At 40.4% G+C, this 27,189-nt stretch overlaps 1 protein-coding gene across 2 annotated transcripts in view; it reads right to left on the bottom strand.

Annotated features, from left to right (window-relative positions):
* LOC140734923 (protein O-mannosyl-transferase TMTC2-like) overlaps positions 1 to 27,189 on the bottom strand; it is a 199,324-nt gene that overhangs the window by 85,070 nt on the left and 87,065 nt on the right. For both annotated transcript variants that reach the window (XM_073059630.1, XM_073059631.1), the window contains 2 exons: positions 1,235 to 2,057; positions 1,012 to 1,126 (listed from right to left, as the gene is read on the bottom strand). In XM_073059630.1, coding sequence (XP_072915731.1) covers positions 1,012 to 1,126; positions 1,235 to 2,057 — 938 coding nt within the window. The remainder of the gene's footprint in view (positions 1 to 1,011; positions 1,127 to 1,234; positions 2,058 to 27,189) is intronic.

The raw sequence follows: 27,189 nt of genomic DNA, 5'->3' as shown, positions 1-27,189 counted from the left end.
CCTGTAAATACGTCCATTGTCACTTTGTTCTGTAGCTCAAAATCAGACTTGGCTATCAGATCCCAATCACAATTCCTAGCAGTGAATATTGTGGAGTGGAGACCAGCAAATTTGGGTCCTTACGAAAGCTATAATATAATCTTATTGATTGTAATTATTGAAACCAGATAGAATGGACATCACAGAAATGGAAGAAGACTTGTATATTTTCTCTAACTGAATTTGATTAAATTATCAACTATATTCTATGTATTTACATAACACATTAAGGAAGCCAGCAGAGGTGAACAAGGGTCTGAAGGAAGTGCTGACACTGTGGAACATATAAATCATTATCGGGGATGGGTGGGTGGGGAATATTATTTTTAACCAAAGAGGCATGAGGTTTCTCAGTTGCTGACTAACTATGTTGAACAATTCCAAGAATTTTATTTCACTGAAAGTGAAATTTGATCATATTTTCAGGCAACAATTGGCACAAGTATACCGAGTTCTTACAGACTCTGCCTGGCTGTGATGAAGAGAAGCCCATGGTACGTGCTGGACTGAACTGATACAGAACAAGGAACACTGAACAACTGCAACGTCCTGAGTGACAGAGCCCCAAGTAACTAAAGAGCGTTTATTACAAAATGCATCTCACAGTGAAAGGATTAAGGATCTTCTCTTCACTTTTTTCTTTGCTCATTTCAAACTTACTTTCACAAGTTGTGCCATGCTCTTAATGGAGCTTAAACCGCAAACGTGCTTTGTGCAAAACTTAGCGGACATTTGAGATTTTAATAAACTATTAATGCGGTTGGGAACTTGTTTCTGTTCAGGAAAGTAATGAAGAAATGCTGCTTTCTGAGCAGGATGGAGAACAGGATTAATTTAACACTGCTACAGCAATTCATTATACCAGTAAACAATATCTGTGTCACACAAACAGGATCAATAGTGCCTTTCATTGCAACTTTTATAATTGACCTGGTTAGGAAAAAGGCCAGCTGTTGAGTCATGCATACTTACAAATTATAAAGCATATCAGCCATGTTGCTACGATAGTACAAGGCATTTCTATAGGCCTTTTCAGCTTCCAGAACTTTCCCTTGGCTTTTCAGAACATTCCCAAGGTTACCCCACGCTGCCAGGAAAAGAAAGCAGTTGTTCAAGTTGTTGCTAGAATTCGCTCAAATGACACACTTCATCGTAACATCAAGATCCATTTTGATTAAGGACAAAATGTGATTACCTTTAGCTGGATTCACTTTTATCCCTGATCTATATAACATTTCCTCATCGTGCCAGTCTCTGTTCCTTGATATGGTTTTCAACCCATATAAAATAACCAAAGCTATGGATGCATATAAAACCAAGTGCTTTAAGACTTTCTTCTTCATTCTGAGAGAAAGAGTCCTTATGCCCAGAGTTACCAGTAAACAGAATCCCATGCTTGGAATGTAAAGGATTCGCTCTGCGATCACAAAACCAACGTAAAAGAAAAGATTGGTAGCAGGCAGGAATGGTATTATTAGTAGTGATAAAGAGAAAATTAATATGTTCTGCGCTGTTGGTAGACCCTGAATTAAATCATTCTTTAAAAAGTGATCGGCTTGTTGTACAAAATAAAAACCCTGTCCGTTGTTTCCATGCTCCAATGCTGAGTGGCAGCTGTGCCCATTTGTATTCTGTTTGCCATTCATCACCGCTTTCCCATTGCAAACCCTGTCTTTTGGAGAACTCTTCAGGCCGGTGTGGACGAGGAGCAGCAGTCCAACAAACAATGCTAAAGTGTGCAGGTTCCTCCAATCACCAACCGTTCTTATCAATGGCACAGCGTCCATCGACCAATCAAAACTCATTGTGTCAGGGCACAGTAGGAGCCAGAGATTGGCTGCTGGCAAGTAATGAAAGGTCAAAGTGCGCGTAAGCAGGCTGTCTGAGTCTGCGGCTGGGTTGTCAGAATTGGAGAAGCTTGGTGGCTTGTTGCCCATCCAGTATAAGCGAAGTCCTAGTAGGATGGCACCCCAGATAGCCAATAGCCCCACCCTTATCAAAAGGGAAGCCAGCTGCCTCTGAAAGAAAAGAGAACAAAAAATAAGTTAGAAACTACATAAAAAAATTCACTTATTTGCCACTCTGAGGAAAGAAACCCACAAACTCTAAAACCTATGCAAATATTGAAACAGCTTACTGAACTAAGGTCTAAAAATGCTGATGTTAGAGGAAACCTGCTATAAAACTGCATTGTCTTCCAGGAAAATCAACTCTGAGTGACCTGAACAATATGACATAAATCCAAAACAGATTGGAGAACTTCAAAAACAGTAACCTTCAACAAAACACTAAAAAGGATCATTAAATAATTAACTTCAATTCATTAAAAAGTAAACTACAAATGCTATCTTATCTGGAGTGAAATCGGTAAATGTTGGAAGGGCATAGAGTAGTTATTCATATCTATAAACTATAAATTTAATGTTAAAGAATAGAAAAACCAAGTTAAAAGAAAAACATTAAGGAAGATAAAATACATTAAGTATTAAGAAAAATATCTTCTTTAAAGTTAACTTCACTTTTATTTAACTAATAAATCTAATGACTTCATGCTAATTTAATTTGTAATTTTGACCTGTTGATGACATACTGCATATCTTGTTAATCATGTGTGACTTCATAAATAGTGACAGCTAGATATACGAGCAACACACATGAAAATGCTGGCCAGGTAGCATCCATGGAAAAAAATACACTCAACATTTCGGGCCGAGACCCTTCGGAGACTTGACTTGCCGAAGGGTCTCGGCCCGAAACGTCGACTGCATTTTTTCCAATAGATGCTGCCTGAGTTCCTCCAGCACTTTGTGTGTGTTGCATGGATTTCCAACATCTGCAGATTTTCTCTTGTTTGTGACTGCTAGATATTTACAGTATATAACTGATTGTGCATTTGAGGAAGTCAGTACACTAGATTCAACTTTTCCCGGACTATATTGACACAGAGCAGTCCTGACTCTCTACTTATGGGGAGATGCACTCACAAAATATTTCTAATGTCCGTAGAGTCACAGTCATGAATGACACAGCACACAACAGACCATTCAGCCCCACTTATCCATACTGACTGTGAGGTGCCCACCTCAACTGGTACCAATTGCCCACATTTAGCTCTCTCCCTCTTTACCGCCAGTGAATAGATCTTTATATAAGTGTTTTTTTTCCAAGAAATCAGACCCTCCTCAAGACTTCTCCAATATAACATACTTTCAAGTCAAGTTCTTAGATGAAATAATACTAAGGCTAAATTGTTTGATATAATGTTGTTAGAAGAGACTATTCTTTCTATAACAAATTTGACACTTTTTAAAAAATGAACTACCACAAGTACGTGAGAAGATATTTCCAAATACCAGCTTAAATTGAAAAAAGTTGGTGCTGTTTTTGAGCTCATTTTTATCTGTTGTAATTAGAGTTGGATTAACTTCTGCGTTTCTCTTTATCAGGCTCATTGCTTGGTAATTTGTTTCTATTTGCTTAAGATACTTAATTAAATATTTCTCCACTTCAAAATAAAATAATCAAGCAGTTCAGCACTGCTGCCTTATAGTCCCAGGGACTCTAATATAATCCTGTTCTCCGGTGCTGTCTGTGTGGAGTTTGCAGGTTTCCCTGTGCTCAGGTGGGTTTCCTTTGGGGGCTCTGGTTTCCTCCCACATCCAGATTTATTGGCTGGCTGGTTAACTGGCCATTGTAAATTGCCTCTGATATAGATACCGTAGGAGACTCAGGGTAGGGGTATGGATGAACATCTGAGAGAAAACAGTGTACCAGGAAGCAGAGGCAGAAGAGCTCTGCATACCAATCTGTGAATGGACCCCTCCGCCATCTAATCTCTGAATGGACATTGAACCCAGAATCAGGTTTAATATCACCAGCGTATGAAATTTGCTGACTTTGTGGCGCAGTACAATGTGATACATAATAATAGAAGAAAAAAACCTGAATTATTGTAAGTATATATGTTACATTGTTAAATTAATAGTGCAAAAAATAGAAATTAAAAAAGTAGTAGTGTTCATAGGTTCAATGTCCATTCAGAGTTTTTCCACTTATATCCTGCTACACTGGTCTCACTCAGATAATCATCCATTCTCCTACCCTGCTTCTTATTGTCACTACCTCTCTACTTTTTTGTTTATTTCGATTTTTCGCACTACATATTGAATTTAATTATTTGGCACATATACTTACTGTAATTCATAGTTTTGTTATTATTATGTATTGCATTGTACTGCTGCCACAAGGTTAACAAATTTCACAACATGCCCTGATTCTGATTCTGGTTCTGAACTGGACTTTGCCGGTAGCATGCATGGACTCGGTGAGCCATGAGAAACAGTAATAGGTTGAGATCACAAAATGGATGATAGCAAATCTACAGCCACTCACCCAATTCTGCCTTCTATTTAGAGGAATGGAACAAGGTATAATGGGAGCCAGCGATTCAATATGACCCACTTGGCACCGATATTAAAAATCAATTTTGACACCATTGCTGGAATCACAAAAACCTTCAAACAATTTATCCTTGCCCTACGTCGTGCACAAATTCTATTCTAGATGCCATCTGCATTGTAATTCATCATGAGGTTGACAGCAACGATTATTTACATCTTCTAATTTAAAATTATTGGTACAGCTGCAAGATCTTCACATGTGCAGTATTTTCTTTGCAATCTGGATTTAAATATCTCATGAGAAAATTGCAAGTGATTGCCTCTTTGATTACAATGAATCAGTGAGGTGGATATTACATCAAAGATGCATGCAGAAGCAGATTGTTCCCCTTAAAGAATGCAGGGTTCGTTAGGATATTGAATGGGGGCGGTGGTGTTGGAGGCAAATAATTATAATTGTATGTGGAAGCATTTGCAGGGGCTTTTGAGGAATTTGCCCCACGAGCCCTGTCGGCTCCAGCTGTGTGGATAGACGATACTGAGAACAATATTAAACACATGGCAGCAGTCAATGCAACTCAGTAGCTGGCAACCTATGGATGGGATAATTATCTTGCCAAAATAAATCTAAATCAGCCTTGTCAGCACAACAAATAATGCTGAGGATTTAATAGCATGAATTCTCTTTGCAGCACTGATATTTTTTGTGAAATACCACCTCTCAAAACTGAATAATCATCCCTACTGTACATCTGTGCAAGCTGGAAGAGCTGACAGAAACTATACAACTAAAACTAATTGTAATTACTGATTTTAATAAAGGTTCATTTATTAATTTTTCATAAACACAAGAAAGTCTGCAGATGCTGGGAATCCGGTCAATTTACATAAGATGCTGGAGGAGCTCAGCAGGGCAGGCAGCATCTAAGGAAATGAATAAACAGTCAATGTTTCGGGCCGAGACTCTTCTCCAGGACTGAGAAAGAATGGGGAAGACACCACTATAAAAAGGTTGGGGGGTGGGGGGAATGAGGCTAACTGCAAGGTGAAAGGTCAGGTCAGGTGGGTGGGAAATGTAAAGGGCTGGAAAGAAGGAACCCGCTTAAATACTTCAACTTCGACCCTCGTTAATATTTCTGCTTCACTTTAGAACTTAAGTTTATGCATTAGAGGACTATCGTCTATTGTCTATTGACTAAAAAGATTAACTGGGTGAAACTGGAGCTGGAGATCATAGGTTAAGGGTAAAAGTTGAAATATTTAAGGGGAACTTCTTCACTCAGAGGGTGGTGCAAGTATGGAACGAGCTACCAGCGGAAGTATTGGATACGGGTTTGAATGTAACATTTAGGAGAAGTTTGGATAAGTACCTGGATGTGAGGGATATGGAGGGTTATGGTCCAGGTGTGGGTCAAAAGGATGAGGCAGAATAACTGTTTGGCATGAACTAGGTGGGCCAAAGAGCCTGTTTCTGTGCGATAATGCTTTATGACTCCACGTATCATATCTACATAGGACAAGATGGGTAGCATTTTTCATCTCTGATTTTGATCATAGGGTCATATTAGTTTGCATTGACCCCACAACCGGTTTTTCCACTTCCTAATTTTAAGCTAATTTTATTTCAGTTCTTTGAAACGCCTTGAGTTTCCAGTTTGATGAGAGTCAGGAAATGACTTGTCAGCCACAGCTTGTGCTTGGAACATTCTTAATAATGTACAATAATTTATCTTTGTACATGAAAACCAAAAGCAATGTATCTGATTCACAAAGGCCAAGTGTAAAAACAGAGCAAACAATATTCAAAGCTGGGTTTGAATAACTTGACAAAGCCAGATCTAAACCAAATGTTGGACAATTCAAGCTGCAGTAATAGAGAGTCCTTTGTATATTGTCTTGGAATGCAAATTTTCATGATGATATACACAAATTTTAATACATAAATTCTTGTTTATCTTGTACTTATGCAACCGGAATTCTTATGAAACAGGCAAAAGTTTCAAAGGATAGGAAGACTTTGACTTGATGATGTGCCAATAGAATAGCCAGAAAACAATGAGTAAATGACACTGTCCCTTTGATATTCAGAACTAATTTATCTTAATGTAAGTGGTCCCTAGGCCAGCATAGACGATGCATAAAAATTTATTAATTGCCTACACAGATTGCCTTGGTAAGTTCAAAGAGTAAATTTTATTTTTATGTGTTATGGCAAATGCATGTGCAAAGATTTATTTTAACTTTATTTATACATGAGGACCATGCAGATGTAGGCCAAATAGTCATGATAACCTCTTTGAAGGTTTGGCACTTCATGTGACGATGAGTTTCGTCATGTATTTGATATATTGCTGTTGCGTTTTACATTAATACTCCTAATCGTAAAATACTGAATTGCAATGTAAAATATTGTCATTTTAAACGGTAATGCAATGAAATATTGTTGGGGTATTTACTTCAATGTTCTGCATAGAATATCATTGTATGATGTATGGTGATATTTTTATTTCAGTGATCCTCATGCAACTGGATTATTTATGCAACCATTACCTTCCCCACCTCATATCCCAGATATAGTTATGATTTAGCTCACAATTTTTATCTTTTTTTTAATTTAGAGATACAGTGCAAAACAGTCCCCTCCAGCCCACAAGTTGCACTGCCCAGCAACCCACTTATTTCACCCGAATCTAACTGAAGGACAATTTCCAATAATCAATCAACCTACTAACACCGGTACAATTAGTACCGAGCCCAAAATTACAGCACTGTCAATATTTGCCAACAAAAGGCAACTAGTGGTCTTCCACAGGGGATGGTGTTGGGTCTGCTACCTTCACATTATATGTTAGTGATCTGGATGACGGACTTTATTTATTTATGTAGAGATACAGATTGGGCTTTTCTGGCCGAATGAACCATGCCACCTATTTAGCCCATAAGCCTAATCACAGGACAATTTACAATGACCAATTAACCTACTAACTGGTATGTCTTTGGAATACGGGAGGAAACCGGAGCACCTGGTGGAAACCCACCCTGATCACAGAGAGGACATACAAACCCCTTGCAGACGGTGTCAGAATTGAACTCTAAACTTCAACAACCTAAGCTGTAATAGCGTCATGCTAACTGTTATGCCACCTCTGCATCCTGGTGATATTTTGGAATAAAACAAACTGAAGGAACAACAATCAACCTTGCCTCCATGTGTACCTGTTCCATCTCTAGAAGTAACACAGTGACTTGAGAACATAACAAGGTCTCAGACTATGCCAATGGACTATGGAGCTTGCTTCGCCACTCAATAAGATTATATCTTTCCTTCATGATTAACCTTTCCTCCCCATCCTACACAAAAGCATTAATTTCTGCATGTATGTTTACTGCCTGTTACTCTGCTGGCATTTTGGGCAGCAACAAAGATCTTCCATCTCTGACAGTGCTCAGCGCTCCCTTCATTATGTCGGTAGCTTTCTCTCGGTTCACTGTCAGTCATGCAAGTCCCAGGTGGAAGGTCAGGAATACCGTTGCACTAAGATATACAAAGGATTCTTCATTGCTGTTTCTGTAACAATTTTGTTTTACCAGTCAGGGCTGTTAGCCCTGAGCTGAACCCCCTAAACCTGGAGGACCAGTGGACCACTCTTAGTCTGTCAGGCATGAGTGACCCTACCAAGAGCCAAAACGTAAAGCCCTGACTCCAGCCAACATAGCCCTCCAGGTCATTGAGGCACACAAGCCCCCAAACCACCACAAGGTTGTGGTCCTCTTGGAGGTTCTACATGTATACAAGAACTTTTATTGACATTTGGCTTGACCATACAGTCCTTCAACTCATGATTCAAAATTGGTTAATGTCATTTCCTGCACACAAGGGTAAGGAGAATAAAATAATTGTTAATCTGGATCCAATGGTCTGGAAAAAAAACACTAAAGATAAAGAACACAATAATAATAAAACATAAATATAAATACATAAGATAGCTTAAATACATAGGCTGATTGTTTGTCCATAAAATGATATCTGGCTGTACACAACTCCGTCACAAATTTTCTTGAAATTTTCTAGGCTCTTGTTTATCGTACTACCTTTAAATTTACCATGGTGAAGAGAAAATTTATTATTCTATCTTGTAACATGTACCAAAGTATAGCTAAGAAGTTTGTTTAGAGTGCCATCCTTGCAGACATATTTCATTGCAAGAGAACACTGAGGGTGAACGAGAGAGAAACAGAGGAACAGAATACAGAATAAAGTGTCTTCCAGTGATTTACTGGCAAGCAGTTCCCTTTTGAGCTCATCACGTCGGTAGTTCACTCTGATGAGAACACATATTGAGTTGAATCATGCTGCCGGCTGCTCAGCATGTCCAATCAAACACTAAAGGCTAAGGCAAACTGGAGGTTAAGTACTTACAGATTAGACCTGCTCTGCCAGTGGACTTAGTACTGAATGTCTGATGGAGCAAAGATATGGTGAGGAGAGGGAAGGTAGGCAGTGAGCCAGATCCAGAATGATGCACAGCAAAGTCGAAATATTAGTACTTCTATAATTACATGTTAGCATATCCTAACCACATTACAGAGATGTAGTGATGGTGTCTTCTGGTTTTGAATTCTGATCAATTCAACACTTCCCTTGCCTGCTACCTGTTCCACTACGAAGAACAAGAACACCTGGGTTTTGCAAATATCATCACGCCCACAATGCCCACAAAGTCGCACAGTATCTTGAAGCAGGCATCAATCTCCAAGTCAGCTCCGCCAATGAAAGATACCCTGTTACTCCCCCATTTAACACCATTGTGAAAGAATGGCCATTACATAAACCGCAGAAGTTCAAAGAGGCCCATCATCAACTTCTCAGCTAAAACCGAAAAGTGCAAGAAAATATAACCTTCCCAACACTGTGAACATTCCAAAAACTCAGTAATGATAATTCGAATCTACAAATGGAATCTCAATTTGTGGTTACTGAATACTTAAGATAAAGATTTGAAAATATTATACGTATCAGGCAGTATCCACAGACCATGTCCACAATCTTCTAAAGAAAGGTCATTGCTCTGAAATGTTACTGCTGTTCTCCCTGCATGGATGCTTCTCAACCTCCTGAGTAGTTCATGTTAAACTAAAGTTAAAATCTTTCCTAAAGTAAAAATATTTGAATTCCTGTCAAGGCTGATTCTCTACCATTTTGATACTAAAATGACAGGGTGGTATGGCAATGTATTGGTTCGCAAAACACTTTATAGTACCAGTGACCCATGTTCAATTCCTGCCGCTGCCTATAAGTCCGTACGTTTTCCCTGTGACTGTGTGGGTTTCTTCGGGTGTCCAGTTTCCTCCCACAGTCCAAAGATGTACAGGTTGATAGGTTAACTGGGCATTGTAAATTGTCCTGTGATTAGGCTCGGGTTAAATTGGGGATTGCTGGGCGGCACAGCTTGAAGGGCTTATTCCACACTGTATTTCAATAAAGAAATAAAATAAGCAATACAAATGGTGAAAATTAGTAGTCAAGTATTTACTCTGGACACCAAAAATCTATGGGTTTTGCCATGTGTACCAGCAATCTAATTCAATTTTTTTTTTAAAAATGTGACTAAATAAAACTAATGAGTGGAACTTCAGTTCTCATATTAACTGCTGAAAATGCAACCGATCAACACGTTTGATCTTGAATATTTCCCAGTTAGCAGACTCGGAACACGGACACCCTATTCACGTTAAGAACAAATAATCAGTGGCTAACAATATAAACAGTTCAATTACTAAACTTCCAGGGGATTGGAGCAGAAATTCAACCTGCCCCTAACTTCCCTTCCTTCTTTCATCATTAATATATGGAAAGCTATTGCAAGCCAGCACTAACTTTAATCCTGTTTAGTGCTAAATAAGAGGTTTGTTGGTTCCCAGTCAGCATTATATTTCAGTATAATCATTTTCGGCATGAAACAATCCAGCCTTTTATTATGTATGCATCTGTGTATTTTCTAAACTGAATTAGATCTAAAGCAGAATGCTTTCAATTTATAGAAAAGGACTCAAAGAAAACCTGCTTAAAAGAAGTCCAACACTTTATCAACAGCAAATAGCTGGGGATAAGAATTGATCCTTTCACTTACAAGGAGAATAATATCATGCAAATGCTATTCAGACAGCATCCTCCTAAGTGACTGTCCTGGAAGTTTAGGGTGAGAGAAAAAAAATGCTCTCGGGATCAGAAAACATGTTTAGCCAAGTAATTAACTTTTCCAAACACGAAAGCTAACTGCAAATACATTTCACTCATTTTATGTCATCATGTTCCTAAGCAAAATGTGTGGACAGTTGTTATCAAATGAGAAGTTGGGATGAAAGATTGATCATTGTGCAGAAGATCAAATTAAAGTCTTTTCTTTGGCTTTTGTAGTGAAATTAAACTGTGATGGTTGAAGAGCATGAACAAAAAAGATAAAAGATAGGGACAGCTACAAGCTTTCTCAAAATAATTATAGTAGCAATCATCTTCTTTTAGCTTAACTTGTGCCTACCATACACTTCTCTGATAATAGCTTGTTCAAAATTTTCAATTATATTAGGCATTTAAGCTCCAATTTTAACTCTGCTGGATGTTTGAATGATCGGTATATAGGGATGAACCAAGTATAGTGTCCACACCAGGGTGAAGCTGTACCAAAGCTCTGTTCTGTGCACACTCTGGGATGGATCAGAATGCTGATGCACAACAGAAAGCAACATTGACAAGCTGTCATCATTCCACACCATGAGCCTCCAGCAGGTCCTCTGTATGTTCTGGACAAGAAAGATCTCTAACCACACCCTACTCCTTTCAGTGTCACCAAGAGGACATGGCCATGATCAACATGAGGAAATATTGGAGATGGATTGGGCATGTGATGAGAAGAGAGGCCATCTCCATCATCAAGACAGCACTTCATCGGACCCCAGAAGGGAGGAGGAAAGTTGGTGCCGTACCACTACGTCAGAAATGTGGGCCCTGAAACACACCTGGGGCACGATAGAGGATATGACCAAGGACAGAGAGAGATGGAGGACCTTCATTGCTGACATATGCATCAGCAGCGTAACAGACAGTAGGTAAGGATGTTTGAGTGATAAAAAGTCTGTCCAGTCCTCCAGATTAGTTGGCTTGAGATTCAACTTCAAGGCCCACCTGAATGCTTCAATAATGACTTCTGCTTACCGCCAATGCACTCCATTACAGAATGGGCAGGTATAGAAAGTCCACTGGAGATGGAAAACAGCAGGACCAGCCTTGGGAATGAGATCACTTATAGCCAGGACACTACTTCTGTGAGCTGTGCCCCTATCTGTTTGGGACAATCCCAACTAACAAACTCCCATCACAGCACTGCTAGGAATGACAATCAAGGAAGCAGAGTGCGGAAATGTGGCAATCACCATCTTCTACGACCACCCCAGCGGAAAGAGTGGTCAAGAGCATGGCAGTGGGGGTGGAATGGGGAAGTGGGTGCCAGTGATAGTTTCATGAAGGAGGCAATGGGCTGGAGAGTCCACCTACAGTAGTCTCATGCTGTCCCAATGGGGCTAGAGGATAGAGAAATACTCGGCACAAGACAAGAGCAAAGGGAGGCAGAAATTAACTGTCAGGGAAGGAGGCTAAATTGGGACTGGGAGGTATGGGAGTTAGGGGAAAGGCTATTTTGAGAGAAGTGAGGAAACAGCAGGCTATAAAAGGAACAAAAGGCCTTGGGAAATTCTCATTTTTGTTCTAAGGCTCCTGGGTTGCGATGTATGGCAAATGGAGGTCAGGTGATGAGCCATCCCAGTCTAGGAAGACCCTAAACCAGTCCTACAGTGAATATCTGGATTGGATAGCCATAAATTGACATTTCAGCAGGTGATAGAGGGGTCCAGTGCCAATCTCAGACTGGAAATAGGAGCACAAGACATACTACACACAAAGTGTATTGCAGATGCTGTGGTCAAATCAAGATGTACAAAAAAGCCGGATGAACTCAGCAGGTTGGGCAGCATCCGTTGAAAGAAGCAGTCAATGTTTCAGCTAAACGTTGACTGCTTCTTTCAACGGATACTGCCCGACCTGCCAAGACATACTACAATTGCTGGAAATCCAGAACGACACACAAAGGGTGCTGGAGGAACTCAGCAGGCCAGGAAGCATATATGGACCGTAATAAACAGTCATATTTTGGTCCAGGAATTTTCATCAGGATTGATGAAGGGTCTCTGCCCAAAATGTGAACTGATTCTTCCTCTCCCCAGATACTGCTGAGTTCCTCCAGCATTTTCTGTCTGTTCCTCTGGAACTAGGAGCAATAGGGAGGAGAAATGACAGCAGTGAGGATGAACAATTCAGGATCCACCTCCTCCCAAGCTCGCCTCCTATGTCAGTGAGTATCATTTGTGTTCAAGCTCAGCAGAATAAATATTTTCTTTTAAAACTATTTTGATAAATTAAATGAATGGTAATTGTTTGTAGTGAAGGAGCAAGTGATGGCAAGGCGAGTTCAGGGGATGAGCCAAGATGGTTTGTAGCAGAGTGGTCACAATTGGGTTCTGATGCCCATACAGCCAGCCTGGGAGTGAGGCTGGATCAGCTTGGGTGCTGACAGAAGAAGTCAGGGCCTGGCCAAAGAAGGTTTGATGCTCGTTCAGCTGGCCCAGGTGCGAGGTTGGATCATTCTGGGCACTGAGCTGCCCTGAAGAGCTTGGGTTTGGGCTGGGTGACGGAATGTGGACCTCCCGGAGCAAGGCGCTGGGTGATGTGGTCCAGGCCCAGTGCCTAGGTCCTAGTGCAAGGTACCTTACACTGTTCAGGCAATTTAAACATCGGCCCAGATCAGATGCAAGAGCTGATTTCACTTGCTCTCCTCGATCTTCAATCCACTCTCCAGGGCGCCGAAGCCTTTCACTGTTCCGTTGTTTGGTCAGTTTAAATGTCAGCCCAGATAGACTGAAAAGACAGGAGTTGGTTGGGACAAGAGCCAATTTTGCTCATTCTCTGCAATAGTCATCCCCATGGCACTGAGGCAATGAAGACTGCCCTGGCTGCTGTGCTCCGTGCCCACTAATATGATGAAGTGATAAGCGAAGCTTTGGGCCTACTCCAGGGTGGTCGAACCTAAGGACCCAATTTGGTTCATAATGCATTGTTTGCTTCAATTGTTTGCATGATTTGTATCTTTTTTCTTTTCTCTTGTACATTGAGTGTTGGTCTTTTATTTTTATACATTTTTATTCTTTTTTTCTCTTTAATTGGGTTCTTTAAGGTTTCTTGCTTTGTGGCTACCCGTGAGCAAGAAAATCTCACAGTTGTATAATTGATGTATTCTTTGATAATAAATGAATCATGAATCTTAAATTAAAATGATTTTACGTCTTGCTCAAAATTAGGGATGTGAGTAGAAGCAGTATAGCCTCATTTAATCGCTTGTCAAGATATAAATATTAATTTTCCTACTAAATCACATCCTGGCATTCCTTCCTCAGTATGAGACAACAGAAGAGTTCCACAACCTACTGCATTGCGATGAACAAACCCTTTGTGAACAGATTTGAATATTTTCTCCTCTCTGCCTGTGTGCCCAATTAGCGAACCAGCCAAAACTCATCACACACTTGACCAACGTATCTGAAAATCAGCTCATGCCATGAGCACAACAGTGTGATGGGAACCACGTAACCTTATATATCTGGCAACTGCAATTGGCTGGTGTGGTATATTGCTTCATTTGAATGCCACATTTACTCAAATGTGAAGAAAGGATAAAAATTTAGCACTGCACTGTACTTGACAAATTAACAGATGAGTTTCAAGTAGGCAACTTGGAAGATATTTGTAGAATACATTAGTTTGGTTCACACTCACTTTCACAAGGGTTCTCCAAGAAGTCTTGTGTTCACAAATTTAGATGGTGCTTTGGGCTGATAGGGATGAAACCAGCTTGCATGGCGTCCGCTCAGCTTTGCTGCCACTAGCATTTTGCACAGTCTATATGTACATTGTTTTTATACAATTTGTTAATTATTCTTTTAATTTGAAACTATTTGTTAAGTGGATGCTGCCAGTTCTCGTCTGGCTTTATACTGCAGACACGCTGATATAGAGATGTTCAATTGAATGGATGTATTCAGTCCACACAAGATAATTGGCAACCTTCAGTAATACTGAGGTTCAAGTTTCTTTCTCGCGCAATTCCACTGCTAATTATTTTAGATTATGCTAATGCTCGGAACTTGGGCTGTAACTCAGAAAACACACAGCTTGGAACAGCGCAGGAACAGGTCTCAGGGCCAGCCACCATGATGCCAATCACGTGACGCTATTACAGCTCAGGGTGCTCCGGAGTTCAGAGTTCAATTCCGCCGCCATCCGTGAGAAGTCTGTACGCCCTCCCTGTGGAATGCGTCGGGTTTCCCTCGGTGCTCTGGTTTCCTCCAACTGTCCAGAGAGGCACTGGGTAGGTTAATTGGTCATTGGAAATTGTCCTATGATTAAGTTAGGGTTAACCGGGTTTGCCAAAAAGCCTACTGGGTGTTGTATTACCGAATAAATAATCCCACCTGCCTGCAAGTGGTCTGCATCTTTCTATTCCCTGCCTGTTCAGGAGTCTTTCCAAGTGCTTCATAAACAGATTCTACAACCTCCTTTGCAGCACTATGTCAACATTCTGGCTCTGCAAATGTCCTTTAAACTTTCTCCCTCTCATCTTAAACCCATGCACTCTGATATTTGACATTTCAACCATGGGTTAAAGAGCTCTGGTTATCGATACCTCATAATTTTATATGTGTCTATTAGATCACTGCCTCAGCCTCCAATACTCCAGGAAAAACAATCAAGACTGTCCAATCTCTTCTGGTACACTCCAGTCCAAGCAACTTCCCGATTAACCTCTTCCGCACTCTCTCTAAAAACTTCCATATCCTTCCAATAGCGTGGCAAATCAGAACTGCACACAATGTCACAAATGCGGCCCAGGGTGGGGAGAGAGGGTGGTGGAGTAGAAAAGTAATGGGAAGGCAGATGGAGGAAATGAGTTATACAGCTCTCATTACATGCACATGCAGTTCAACTCAGTGATTATGCAGAAAGTTTGAAGTTAATAACTCATCTCCTTCTACCTTAGGCCACAAACTTATCAATCACCCCATGCTGTGGACCACTTCTGGGGTCCAAGACGTCGACTTCTACAAAGAAGGGATCCGTATGGTCCATGACTGCTGGACTTTGTGTAAATGCAGGAGGGAACTATGTTGAAAAATGAGTATGCTAGGTTTTCTAAAATTGACTCCTTCTACCTTAGGCCACGAACTTATCAATCACCCCTCATAAAATAAATTCAGGTGTCCAGCAAGGGTGTGGTTGGGGAAAGAGCAAAAAAAGAGAAAATTTGTGCTTAAATACTAAAGAGACGATGGAATAAAGGCAAAAGAGATGTCATAATGGTGCAAGAAAGATCCGTCTTGAGGAAGTGCAAGGGTAAACAGCACAATTGCTACCAGTACCTATTAGCCAAGTATAATCATTATGAACCTCTAATTTTGGTATGAATGTCTGTAAGTCAAAATCAAAGTCAAATACAAAAATAATCATTTGTTTTCAATTTCACATTAAGTGCACATGTACAAAAGTGTAGGAAATTAAACAGCTAATAAACAAATGGACTCAAAACAAAAATTTTACACAGATTATCAGATTTCTGGTACTTATTGGCATCCGTCTGCCTTTAATTGCACATCCAATTAATAGTGTGTGAGGCACAAAATCCAAAATCTGCTGTCTGCTGATTGGAATCTGGTCCAAGGACCCATTTTGCTCCAACCTAATTGCATTGCATGATGTAACTGTGAGCCAATATCAACAAATAATCATAAAAACTGTAGAAAAACACTGCTGTTTTAAAACTGTAACACTGCCCAATCTGTATCGCATATTTTGATAACACACATTTAAAAAAAAATCAGTATTTGGCCTTATGTCATCTGCTGAGTCTCAGCAACTCTGCACAATGCAGGCTGGAAACTGCCACCATGAAAAAATGTCAAATTTTAGGTTGTACTGGGCAAGAAAGTTCAAAGTAAATTTTTATTATCAAAGCACATATATATCACCATATACAACCCTGATATTCATTTTCCTGTGGGCACGCTTAGCAACAGTAACAGGCCCAATGAATCACCAACCAGAGTGCAGAAGACAACAAACTGTACGAAAGCAAATATAAATAAATAGCAACAATTAACAGGAGATAAAGAGTCCTTAAAGTGAGGTCACTGGTTGTGGGAACATTTCTATGTTGGGGCCAGTTAAGTTGTGTGCCGTTATCCCCTTTTATTCAAGACCCTGATGGTTGAGGGGTAGCAACTGTACTTGAACCCGGTGGTGCACATCCTGAGGCTCTTGTACCTTCTACCTGAAGGCATAAAGAAGTAACTTCATATACTAATTAAATACAGAATCCCTATCTTTAATGTACATTAAGCACACAAGGGTCTTTAAAAGCTTGTAAATTTATGAAGTGCTAATATTCATTTCAATTGGTGATGAACAGGAATAATATCCTGTTGAAAGAAATTTAAAAGGATGTTACCGTATCTGGAGGACTTGAGTGATATGGAGAGATTGAATAGGTAAGGACTTTATTCTGTGGAACATAGAAGATTAAGGGGAGATTTGATAGAGGTATACAAAATTATGAAGGGTATTAATAGGGTAAATGCCAGCAGGTTTTTTTCCACTGAGGTTGGGTGGGACTTCGACCAGAGGTTATGGATTAAGGACGAAAGGTGAAAAGTTTAAGGGATACAGGAGAAGAAACTTCTTCACTCAGAGGGCCGTGAGAGGTTGGAATGAGCTGCCAGTACAAATGATGCACGCAAGCTCGATTTCAATGTTTAAGCGAAGTTTGGATAGGTACATGGATGGTAGGGGTATGGAGGGCTATGGTCCTGGTGTACGTTTAAATGGTTTCAGCACAGACTAGATGGGCTGAAGGGCCTGTTTCTATGCTGTACTTTTCTATGACTCTAATATTAAGTTTCAAAGTAGTAGTTTGACAGTATCAAAAAGCAAGTTTGTGCTGCATGGAGTGCTTCACAGTTAGAACAGGGGTTCCCAACCTGGGGTCCACAGACCCCTCCGCTATTGGTAGAGGGTCCATGGCATTAAAAAAAAAAGTTTGGGAACCCCTGTGTTAGAACGTATATCACCACTGTTGCATCAGGAGTTCAGGTTTGATCCGGATTAGTTAATTTTTTTTCCAACAACGTGATATTTTGCTAGCAATAAGAGCATGTGTTAGTGATTTGCTGGCAATAGCTGTGTGAAACAAATGCTTCACTTTATCACCAGAATCTGCAGTGCTTAGATAAACATATGCTCTTCTGAAATGCACGATGCTTCTGAACAACTAAGGTATTACTGGTGGAAGAGGGTGTCACAATATAGAAGCGATTTAATACATTTAACAACTTAGAAATACTTTTAACCATTACCCTGGACCCAGAGATAAGGAAAAGCAGTAGTGTATATTTGTTACGGTTACTGACTTTTACATTGCAAAACCCCATCAATCGGCTCTTGGTTTGGGAACTGAAACAACAATTATTCTTCCTTCAAGTTTTATTCCTTCATGTTTTATTCTTCCTTCAAGCAACAGGAAAGGAAAAACAGTTCCTCCTATTTCAACTCAGATTTAAGAAGACTGGCAACGAAAGCTTAGTGAACATGAAAAATTCTTTAGATGTTCAAATTCAACAACACCACACACAAAATGCTGAAGGAACTCTCCACATCAGGCAGCATCTATGGAAATGAATGAATGGTCAACATTTTGGGCCAAGACCCTTCTTCAGGACTGAGAAGGAAGGGCGAAGATGTCTGATGCACCATCAATAACTCTCTCTGAGACGTAAAGGTATCAGCTTTTATTGACTGGAAGAAGGAACAAGCAGTGGTTGACCACCATACTACATCCTGGAGACAGAGAGGCCGGGCTCAGACCTCAATCGCCTTTATACAGGGGTCTGTGGGAGGAGCCACAGGAGCAGTCAGCAGGGGGCGTGTCCAGACAGGTATATGTAGTTCACCACAATGCCAGAATAAAAAGTTGGGAAAGGGGAAGGAGGTTAGCTGTAAGGTGATAGGTGTAGCCAGATGGTTGGGAAAGGTCAGGGCTGGAGAAAAATGAATCTGATAGGAGAGGAGAATGAAACTTTGATGTCAAGATATTGCCCCGTAGGTGTCCCAGTCATTAAATACCAAGAGAGTCACAAAATAGTTTTGGCACAGCCAAGAGGCTTTTAGGCCCACTCAGTTCATTTCAACCTCTCACAGAGCAATCCCTTCAACCCTGTATATCCCCTTTTGCCAATTTCCATGTGGAAAAACCTTAAAAGATCATTTCTACACCATCATAAGCTATAAACAATGCAGTTTATTAACCTGTCATTGTGATCGCGAATTAATGTTGCAAAGCAATAGCGCAGCAGGTGGGTTAGATCTGGTCAACTGCAATAAGTGGTTCAAGCTTAGCTAATTAAAACACCAGCATTGACTATCTAAGCCCTTCGAGAAGATAACACTTGTAACCCTTTGGACATAAATTTTGTTCCAGGAAAAGACTGTAGAATCTATATATGACAAGCCAGAATTCTAACCACCAGTGTATCCACAGATTCTCAAGCATTTCTAAGTGTTTCCGACACACAACCAGACCAAAATAAAGCATTCCGAAATGGTAAGTGCTGTCATTGGCCTTATTCTAGTCTGGCTGCACATTTGCCAATTGAAAACACAGTACAGGTACTGAATGTTGAAGCACTGTGGTCATTTCTCAGCCTAGTTGTTCATGTTCTTGTAGATCTATAGTTCTAATAAAACATATTTTTCTGATGTATTGTCATCAAGGTTTCAGCTCAACGATGATTTTTTCTAAACTGCAAAGGCCTAGAAAAATAATCAATAGCTCAAACATTCTGCAGGATTGTAGTTAGTGATCGTGGTGCTGAAAAGTGAGCACTGTATGCCAGCTGCAGGGCTCAGACTGTGACCTCACTCTTCAGACTGAGCTTCCTACCATTCAGTTCCTGACACTGGAGAGGTAAATGGCTGAAACTACTTGAAAGAAAATTCATCCGCAATTACCAAATTAGGTTGTTACAATTCCCTGTAAGACTTCTTGACTAATTACTCCCAGTTGCTAGTTTAAACTTCATTCTAAATTGGATAGATTCATTTAATTGTTCCACGTATGAAACCTGAAATGCATTTGTAACAAAATCCACTGAAGAATTTGGAAAGGATGTATGACATCCTGTTAAACATCTTTACATTGCTGTATCCGGTTGGAAGCCCCAGAAGAGTTTATTCATCTTTTCATTTGTGCGTAGACACAAAACAAATTCATTGATGCCACTATCATAGAAATCTACAGCGCAATACAGGCCCTTCGGCCCACAATGCTGTGCCGAACATGCACTTACTTTAGAAATTACCTAGGGTTACCTATTGCCCTCTATTTTTCTAAGCTGTATGTACCTATCCAAGAATCTCTTAAAAGACCTTATCATATCTTATATACCTCTATCAGGTCACCTCTCATCCTCCACTGCTCCAAGGAGAAAAGGCCGAGTTCACTCAACCTATTCTCATAAGGCATGCTCCCCAATCCAGGCAACATCCTTGTAAATCTCCTCTGCACCCTTTCTATATCTTCCACGTCCTTCCTGTAGTGAGATTACCAGAACTGAGCACAGTATTCCAAGTGGGGTCTGACCAGGGTCCTATAAAGCTGTAACATTACCTCTCAGCTCTTAAACTCAGTCCCACTGTTGATGAAGGCCGATGCACTGTGTGCCTTCTTAACCACAGAGTCAACCTGCACAGCAGCTTTGAGTGTCTTATGGACTCGGACCGCAAAATCCCTCTGATCCTCCACACTGCCAAGGGTCTTACCATTGATACCATATTCTGCCATCATATTTGACCTACCAAAATGAACCACCTCATACTTATCTGGGTTGAAATCCATCTGCCATTTCTCAGCCCAGTTTTGCATCCTGCTGTAACCTCTGACAGCCCTCCACACTATCCACAACACCCCCAACCTTTGTCTCATCAGCAACTTTACTAACCCATCCCTCCACTTCTTCATCCAGGTCATTTGTAAAAATCACGAAGAGTAAGGGTCCCAGAACAGATCCCTGAGGCACACCACTGGTGACCGACCTCCATGCAGAATATGACCCATCTACAACCGCTCTTTGCCTTCTGTGGGCAAGCCAATTTAGGATCCACAAAGCAAGTTCCCCTTGGATCCCATTACTCCTTACTTTCTCGATAAGCCTTGCATGGGGTACCTTCTCAAATGCCTTGCTGAAATCCATATACACTACATCTACTGCTCTTCCTTCATCAACGTGTTTAGTCACATCCTCAGAAAATTCAATCAGGTTCGTAAGGCGCAACCTGCCCTTGACAAAGCCATTCTGACTATTCCTAATCATATTATGCCTCTCCAAATGTTCATAAATCCTGCCTCTCAGGATCTTCTCCATCAACTTACCAACCACTGAAGTAAGACTCACTGGTCTATAATTTCCTGGGCTATCTCTACTCCCCTTCTTGAATAAGGGAACAGCATCTGCAACCCTCCAATCCTCGGGAACTTCTCCCACCCCGTTGATCATTGCCAGAGGCTCAGCAATCCTTTAAATTATTGTAAGATTTGCTTTATTTGCCACACGTATATCGAAACATCGAAATAGACAGTAAAGTACGTTGTTTGCAACAACAATCAACCCAGACCAAGGATGTGCCAAGGGCAGCCAGTAAGCATCTGATGCCAAAACAGTGTGCCCACAAACTCTATGTCTTTGGACTGTGGGAGGAAACTGGAGCACCCAGAGGAAACCCGTGCGGTCACAGGAAGAACATACAAACTCCTTACAGACAATGGCGGGAATTGAACCTGGGTCATTGTCAGTGTAAACCATTTCACTTACACTATCTTTCACTATAGAACTGTTCCTCTTCAAGTAACAGATGTACTTTGAGCCTCTCTATTACAATGGCTTAAATATCTAAGTTATTTAAGTTCCCCTCTGTGCCTTGTTTGGCACATCGGGCAGCAACCTTGCCGTTTCTTTAGCATTTGTCTGTTTTATGAAGCAAAGTTGCTAGCACGACACTCAACCCAGCACAGATGAAAGGCAGGCAAGGAGCCAGCCAGATTCGAACCCAGGACCACTTGCCCCAAAGTCCAGTGTGGATGCCACTACACCACTGGTCGGCTTAGTTTAAATCAGGCAAATCAGGCAAGGTCAACAGTATATTGCACTGTGCGTTCATGCTGAAGTTGTTACTGTCAAAGGCCCTGAAAGCTGGCCCTTCAGCCCATTGAGTAAATACTGGTCATTGAGCACTGATCGACACTAATTGTATTTCATTTTTCCCAATTCTTGTGAATTTCACCCAAGATATTGCCACTCACCTACACAATATGGGCAACTTAACAGTAGACAATACCCTATAAACCCACACATTTTGATTCCACAGCCCAAAGGGAAATAAGGTGTGCATTGTCCTTATCTATGCCCTTCACATTTGCAAACACCTGCATAAAATCACCCTTTCTTCTCTGATGCTCCAATGAAAAAAAAGTCCCAACCTGCTTAGCCACACTCTATAACTCGATCGTCCAACCCCTGGCTTCATTCTGGTAAATACGCTCTGTACTCCTTCCAGATTAATGCCATGCTTCCTACAGCAGGGTGGTCAAAAATGAACAGAATATCCTAAATGTGAACTTACCTGCATCTCATACAACTACAACAAAACATCCCAACTTCACTAAAGGCTAGCGTGCTCAAAGCAATCTTCACCAACTTGTGGCGCCATTTTCAGGAATCCATCTACTTGTACTCTTAAGGTTCCTCTGTTCCACAGTGCTCCCAGGGCCTTATTGTGTAAGTCCTAGCCTTATTTGTCTTCACCAAATTACAACACCTTGCACTTAGATAATTAAACTCTATTTGCCATCCCTCAGCCCACTTACCCATGTGATCAAGCTCTCTCTCCCATCTCTGATAACCATCTTCATGGTCTATGACACCATCTATTTTAGTGACATCTGCAAACTCATGCTCTTTACATTCTCATCTGAAGCATTTCCATCCGAAACATTGCTATAAATCATGCCAAAAATGAATTAGAGCTGTATATGCACCCAGCACCCAGCACAAACCGTTCATCTCCTCCACCCACCAAACTTTCCTTGCATGGTTAAAATCTATTGTATCTCCAATTTTTCCCAATTCTGATTTTAAAAATTACCTTAAACATTAAAATGGATTTTCTCTCCTTAAATGCTATCCGACCTGTTACTTTCAATACTTCTTTTTTCCTCAGAGCAGTAAATCTTTATCTGATCCTTAACCACATATCTTAGTTAATAGGCATGGTAGAAATCTAAAGGAGCCTTATGCATAAGCAATCAACAAATATTGCACTTCTGAAATACTGAATTTTGCATGTATTGAATAGATATTGATGCAACAACTTTATTTATTTATAAATGGCATTGCCATTTTCTTCTTCTCTTTTGGATTGCTGATGATACTATGCTAATGTTCCAGGAATTTTAATTCATTGTTCTCCTATTGGGATGTTGTTCTACAGATGGTGCCCCCCCCACCCCACCCTGCTCTGAATCAGCAAAAGCATGCTTCTATGAAGTTTGAAGATGAGTACCTGTACAATATTCAACTGTAATATACGAGACTATAGCCTATCCCTTTCCTATGAGGGCTTTATGGGCAATCGTCAAAAGAAAGACAAGGGCTGAGGGAGGATTGTGATGGATAACTGGAGCACTCCTGCCACTATTGTGGCTGCAATCCAGTCTCCAAGTGCAGAGCCCACAACCTTCCTGGTCTGAATAGCAGCAGCTTATCCAGTGACAGCTATTTAAATTTTAGGATTAAGGATCAGATCTATTAAGCTCAGCTGCCTCTTTTCACTAACTCAAGGCGATGTGTAATGACAGACACAGGACTCAAACAGAGAAATTAGGTTAAACTGGAGATAGCTGGAGAACAAGCAAATCTGAATACCAATTTCAAAGCATAACCCAAGTGACATTATAAACTTGCAATTATTTAAATATATTTTATAGCATGGCTTTTTGCATAAACAATTTTAAGTGAAACTGTAGCAACAAGAATCTGTCAACAACATTTAAAATCTGTCCTGCAGCACTTTAAGCGTGTGATCCGGATTCTCCCTATCTACTGAATCTCTTATATTTAATGTACGTAGCTTATTTTTAGGATTTTGAACTGCATTATTTTTTACTTATTTTCCCTCTGGTTTCCTCAGGTTAATTGGTCATTGTAAATTGTCCCGTGATTAGATTAGGGTCGAGTCGGGTTTGTCGAGGATTGTTGGGATGGCACAGCTCAAAGGGCCGGACGGGCTTATTCACACTGCATCGCTATGTAAATAAATAAATAAACCCCGCTTTTTATTTCATCAGACTACTTGCAGAGCAGTTTCATCAAGCTGTCAATCACAGGAATTTAGATATTCTCACTGTTAAACATTTCACTGTTCAGTATTTTCTAAAGGCTGCAACCAGTTTTAAGATTAGGATTAGAATTAGAATACGCTTTGATTAATAGACCATATACATTGCAGTTCCTTGTGATCATTCCCCAACACTGGAATGATGCAAATTCCTGCTCCAGCATTTCCACCGCTTCGTTCAAGTCCTGTAAAGGCTCCCTTGTTGCCCATTAGTTTGTTCCCACAATCAACTCTGACCTTCTAAATGTCCACTTCATCATTACAGTATCATACAGCGGTCTAAGCCAAGTCTGCACAGGGTGTATTATAGGTACTCACACAGTATGATTGTGCAAAATGTAAATGCTACTTGGTACATGTTTATTAACACATAAAAGTGGGTCGCTTCCTATGCCACAGGTTACCAATTTTTAAAATCAAATGCTAATTAAACAATACAATTAATAGATCTTCGAGTGATTTTCTTAAATATTGCATATTGTGAAATTACATTTCTTTTGCATATTGGTTGTTGGTCAGTCTTTGTATGTAGGTTTTCATTGATTATAGTGTTATATGAAAGTACAGCACAGAAATAAGACCTTCAGCCCATCTAGTCCATGCCAAATCATTTAAACTACCTACTTCATTGTATTTCTTTGTTCTTCAGTGAATGCCTGCAAGAAAATGAATTTCAGGCTAATATATGGTGACTTTGAACTTTGAACACTCATTGAGAAAAGTTTTAAATTCTAATATCAAAACAACAGTAAAATGCCATCCAACCCCTCAAGCTTGTTCTTCCTCCCAATTAGTCCTTGGTCAGTCTGTATCTCAAATCCATCATCTCCATGTGGCTGTGGACACTTTAAAAAATCCGTCTCTAATAACGACAGCAATCATTACATTTTTCAGTTGTCAACAGGTAGTTTTTCAATGGGGGGGGGGCGGGAACAGGGATGCAGATGAATATCACCAGTGAATGGCCAGTCTTAATTAAAAGTTCTGACCTTTTACCCATGAGAAAATAAGTCTCACTACGTACCTAATAAATCTTTTAATCGTCTTTGCAATCTCAGGGAGATCAATATGAAAACAGAAATTGTTGGAATAAATCTCTAAAGCCAATAGTGCTAAGGGATTTTCACTGATTAACAAACAAAGCAACATTCAATGGTGCATTGAAAATGAAATAGATTATGTGGAGTGCAATATATCATTTGCATTGCTAGCAAAGATGAAAACTAAATTGGCCATCTGACTACTGTGGAAATAAGTTTCAAAGGTACATTTAATGTCAGAGGAATGTATACAGTATACATCCTGAAATGCTTTTTCTTTGCAACCATCCACAAAAACAGAGGAGTGTCCCCAAAGAATGAATGACAGTTAAATGTTAGAACCCCAAAGTCCACCCCCAGCTCCCCTCCCTCCCGCGTGCAACAAGCAACAATCCCCCCCCCCCCCCCCACCACCGGCAAAACAAAAGCATCGACACCGGCCACCAGGCACTCAAGCATGAGCAAAGCAATGGTAAAGACACAGGCTTGCAGTTACCCCAAAGACTGCTCATTCACACAATATTCACCAAAGAGATACCGAAGGGTCTCTCTCTCTCCCAAATAAGGGAGAAAGAGGTGTCCTCATTTCACAGCGAGAGGGAAAGACATAACAAACAACTCGCTGGTTTACAATGTTAAAAGTCCATTGCGTCGCTTTTTCTGAGCTCTGTGCCCAAAGATCTCGGGTCTTTGGGCACACAGCCAGAGATCTTCCATCTCCAACAACACACCGACCTCCTGCAGAGGCACCGGCCTTGAATCTCGGTCCTCTGAAGGTGAGTGAAGCTCTTAGGCTGAGCCCTGGGCGTGCTGAACAACGGCCATCCGCGAAATCGCGAGAGCAGGTCCCATTCCCGCAAAGAACCATACTGAACTTCGTATTTTTTTTTGTAACCATTTGATGTGACAAAACGGAGTAGACAGTCCCAGAGAGCTAAGCTAATATGTTGCAATATATGTACGTGATGACAAGAAATGTGCTTACAAAGGAATACGTGACTGCAGGCACCCAATGTACTGAACATGGTGCAAAAATATGGAATTAGCAGAGATGAGGCAAGCGCAGATGGCAGACTACAACAAATGCATCGGGAAGACTGAGCTCACTGGAAATAGTATCCTTGTCTTGTTCTTATGTAGAAAAGGAAAGCTTTGCAAAGGGTGTGTTGGAAGTCCCTGACCACCCCCGGTGAACTTTCCCCTTGTAAGTACTAAAGAATAAAGGCACTTGATAAAGATCCACTCAGTGTTGGCATTGTGTTTTATGAGACTTAGCAGTGAGGTACTCGACACTACAGACAACATTTGTCGAGCTACATGATGGAATTTTGTACATGCCTCCTTACAAATCTGCTACATCACCTTCATCCATTTCAATTATTTTTTCCCATTCACAAGGCAAAATGATTTAACTTTATAATTTGAATGGATCTTTGTACATCCATAATTTAATTGACATTTTAAATGATGTGTTACACGTCCATATTGCTATATGTCCATATATCATGTGTCCATTGATCTGACCCTTTTCAGGAAACCCATTTCTACCTCTTCTCCTGGCACAGTTTTGAATATATACTCAGTCTGAGAATGACTGTGATAAATTCTATATCCACAATAATGTCTACAAGTGCAATAAATCGTAGCATTCTTAAATTGCATAGTATGTCTCAAGTTGCTCAAATGACTTGCTTATTTTTTATTCATATGTCAATAGTCTGCTTCTCCTCAGCCTGCATAAAGCTTCTCTGGTAGGCATTAATTTTCTCCTCCAGACACAGGGATTACATCTGCACAGCAAAGAAACACGCGCATTATGTTTTCAAATGAATAATCAATATTACTAAAACACGTCGGTAAAATGTTGCTGTCTCGAACTCAGTGCATCATTCTCAATACATATTACACCTCTGCTGACTGCAGTGTTGAAATTAATTTTTTCTCTTTCAAACTCTCTGAAATATGAAGCCGTGAAATTTTGAAAACTCTTTCATTTCAAAATTAATCTCTAAATGTACAACTAATGCAGTATTATACACTGAGCGGCCACTTTATTAGGTACACCTGCTCGTTAATGCAAACATCTAATTGCCCAATCATGCGAGCA

This window comes from Hemitrygon akajei, chromosome 10, assembly GCF_048418815.1.
Source record: "Hemitrygon akajei chromosome 10, sHemAka1.3, whole genome shotgun sequence".
Taxonomy (NCBI): Eukaryota; Metazoa; Chordata; class Chondrichthyes; order Myliobatiformes; family Dasyatidae; genus Hemitrygon; species Hemitrygon akajei.
Note: the sequence above shows the minus strand (reverse complement) of the source record. Positions and strands in the feature narration are given on the sequence as shown.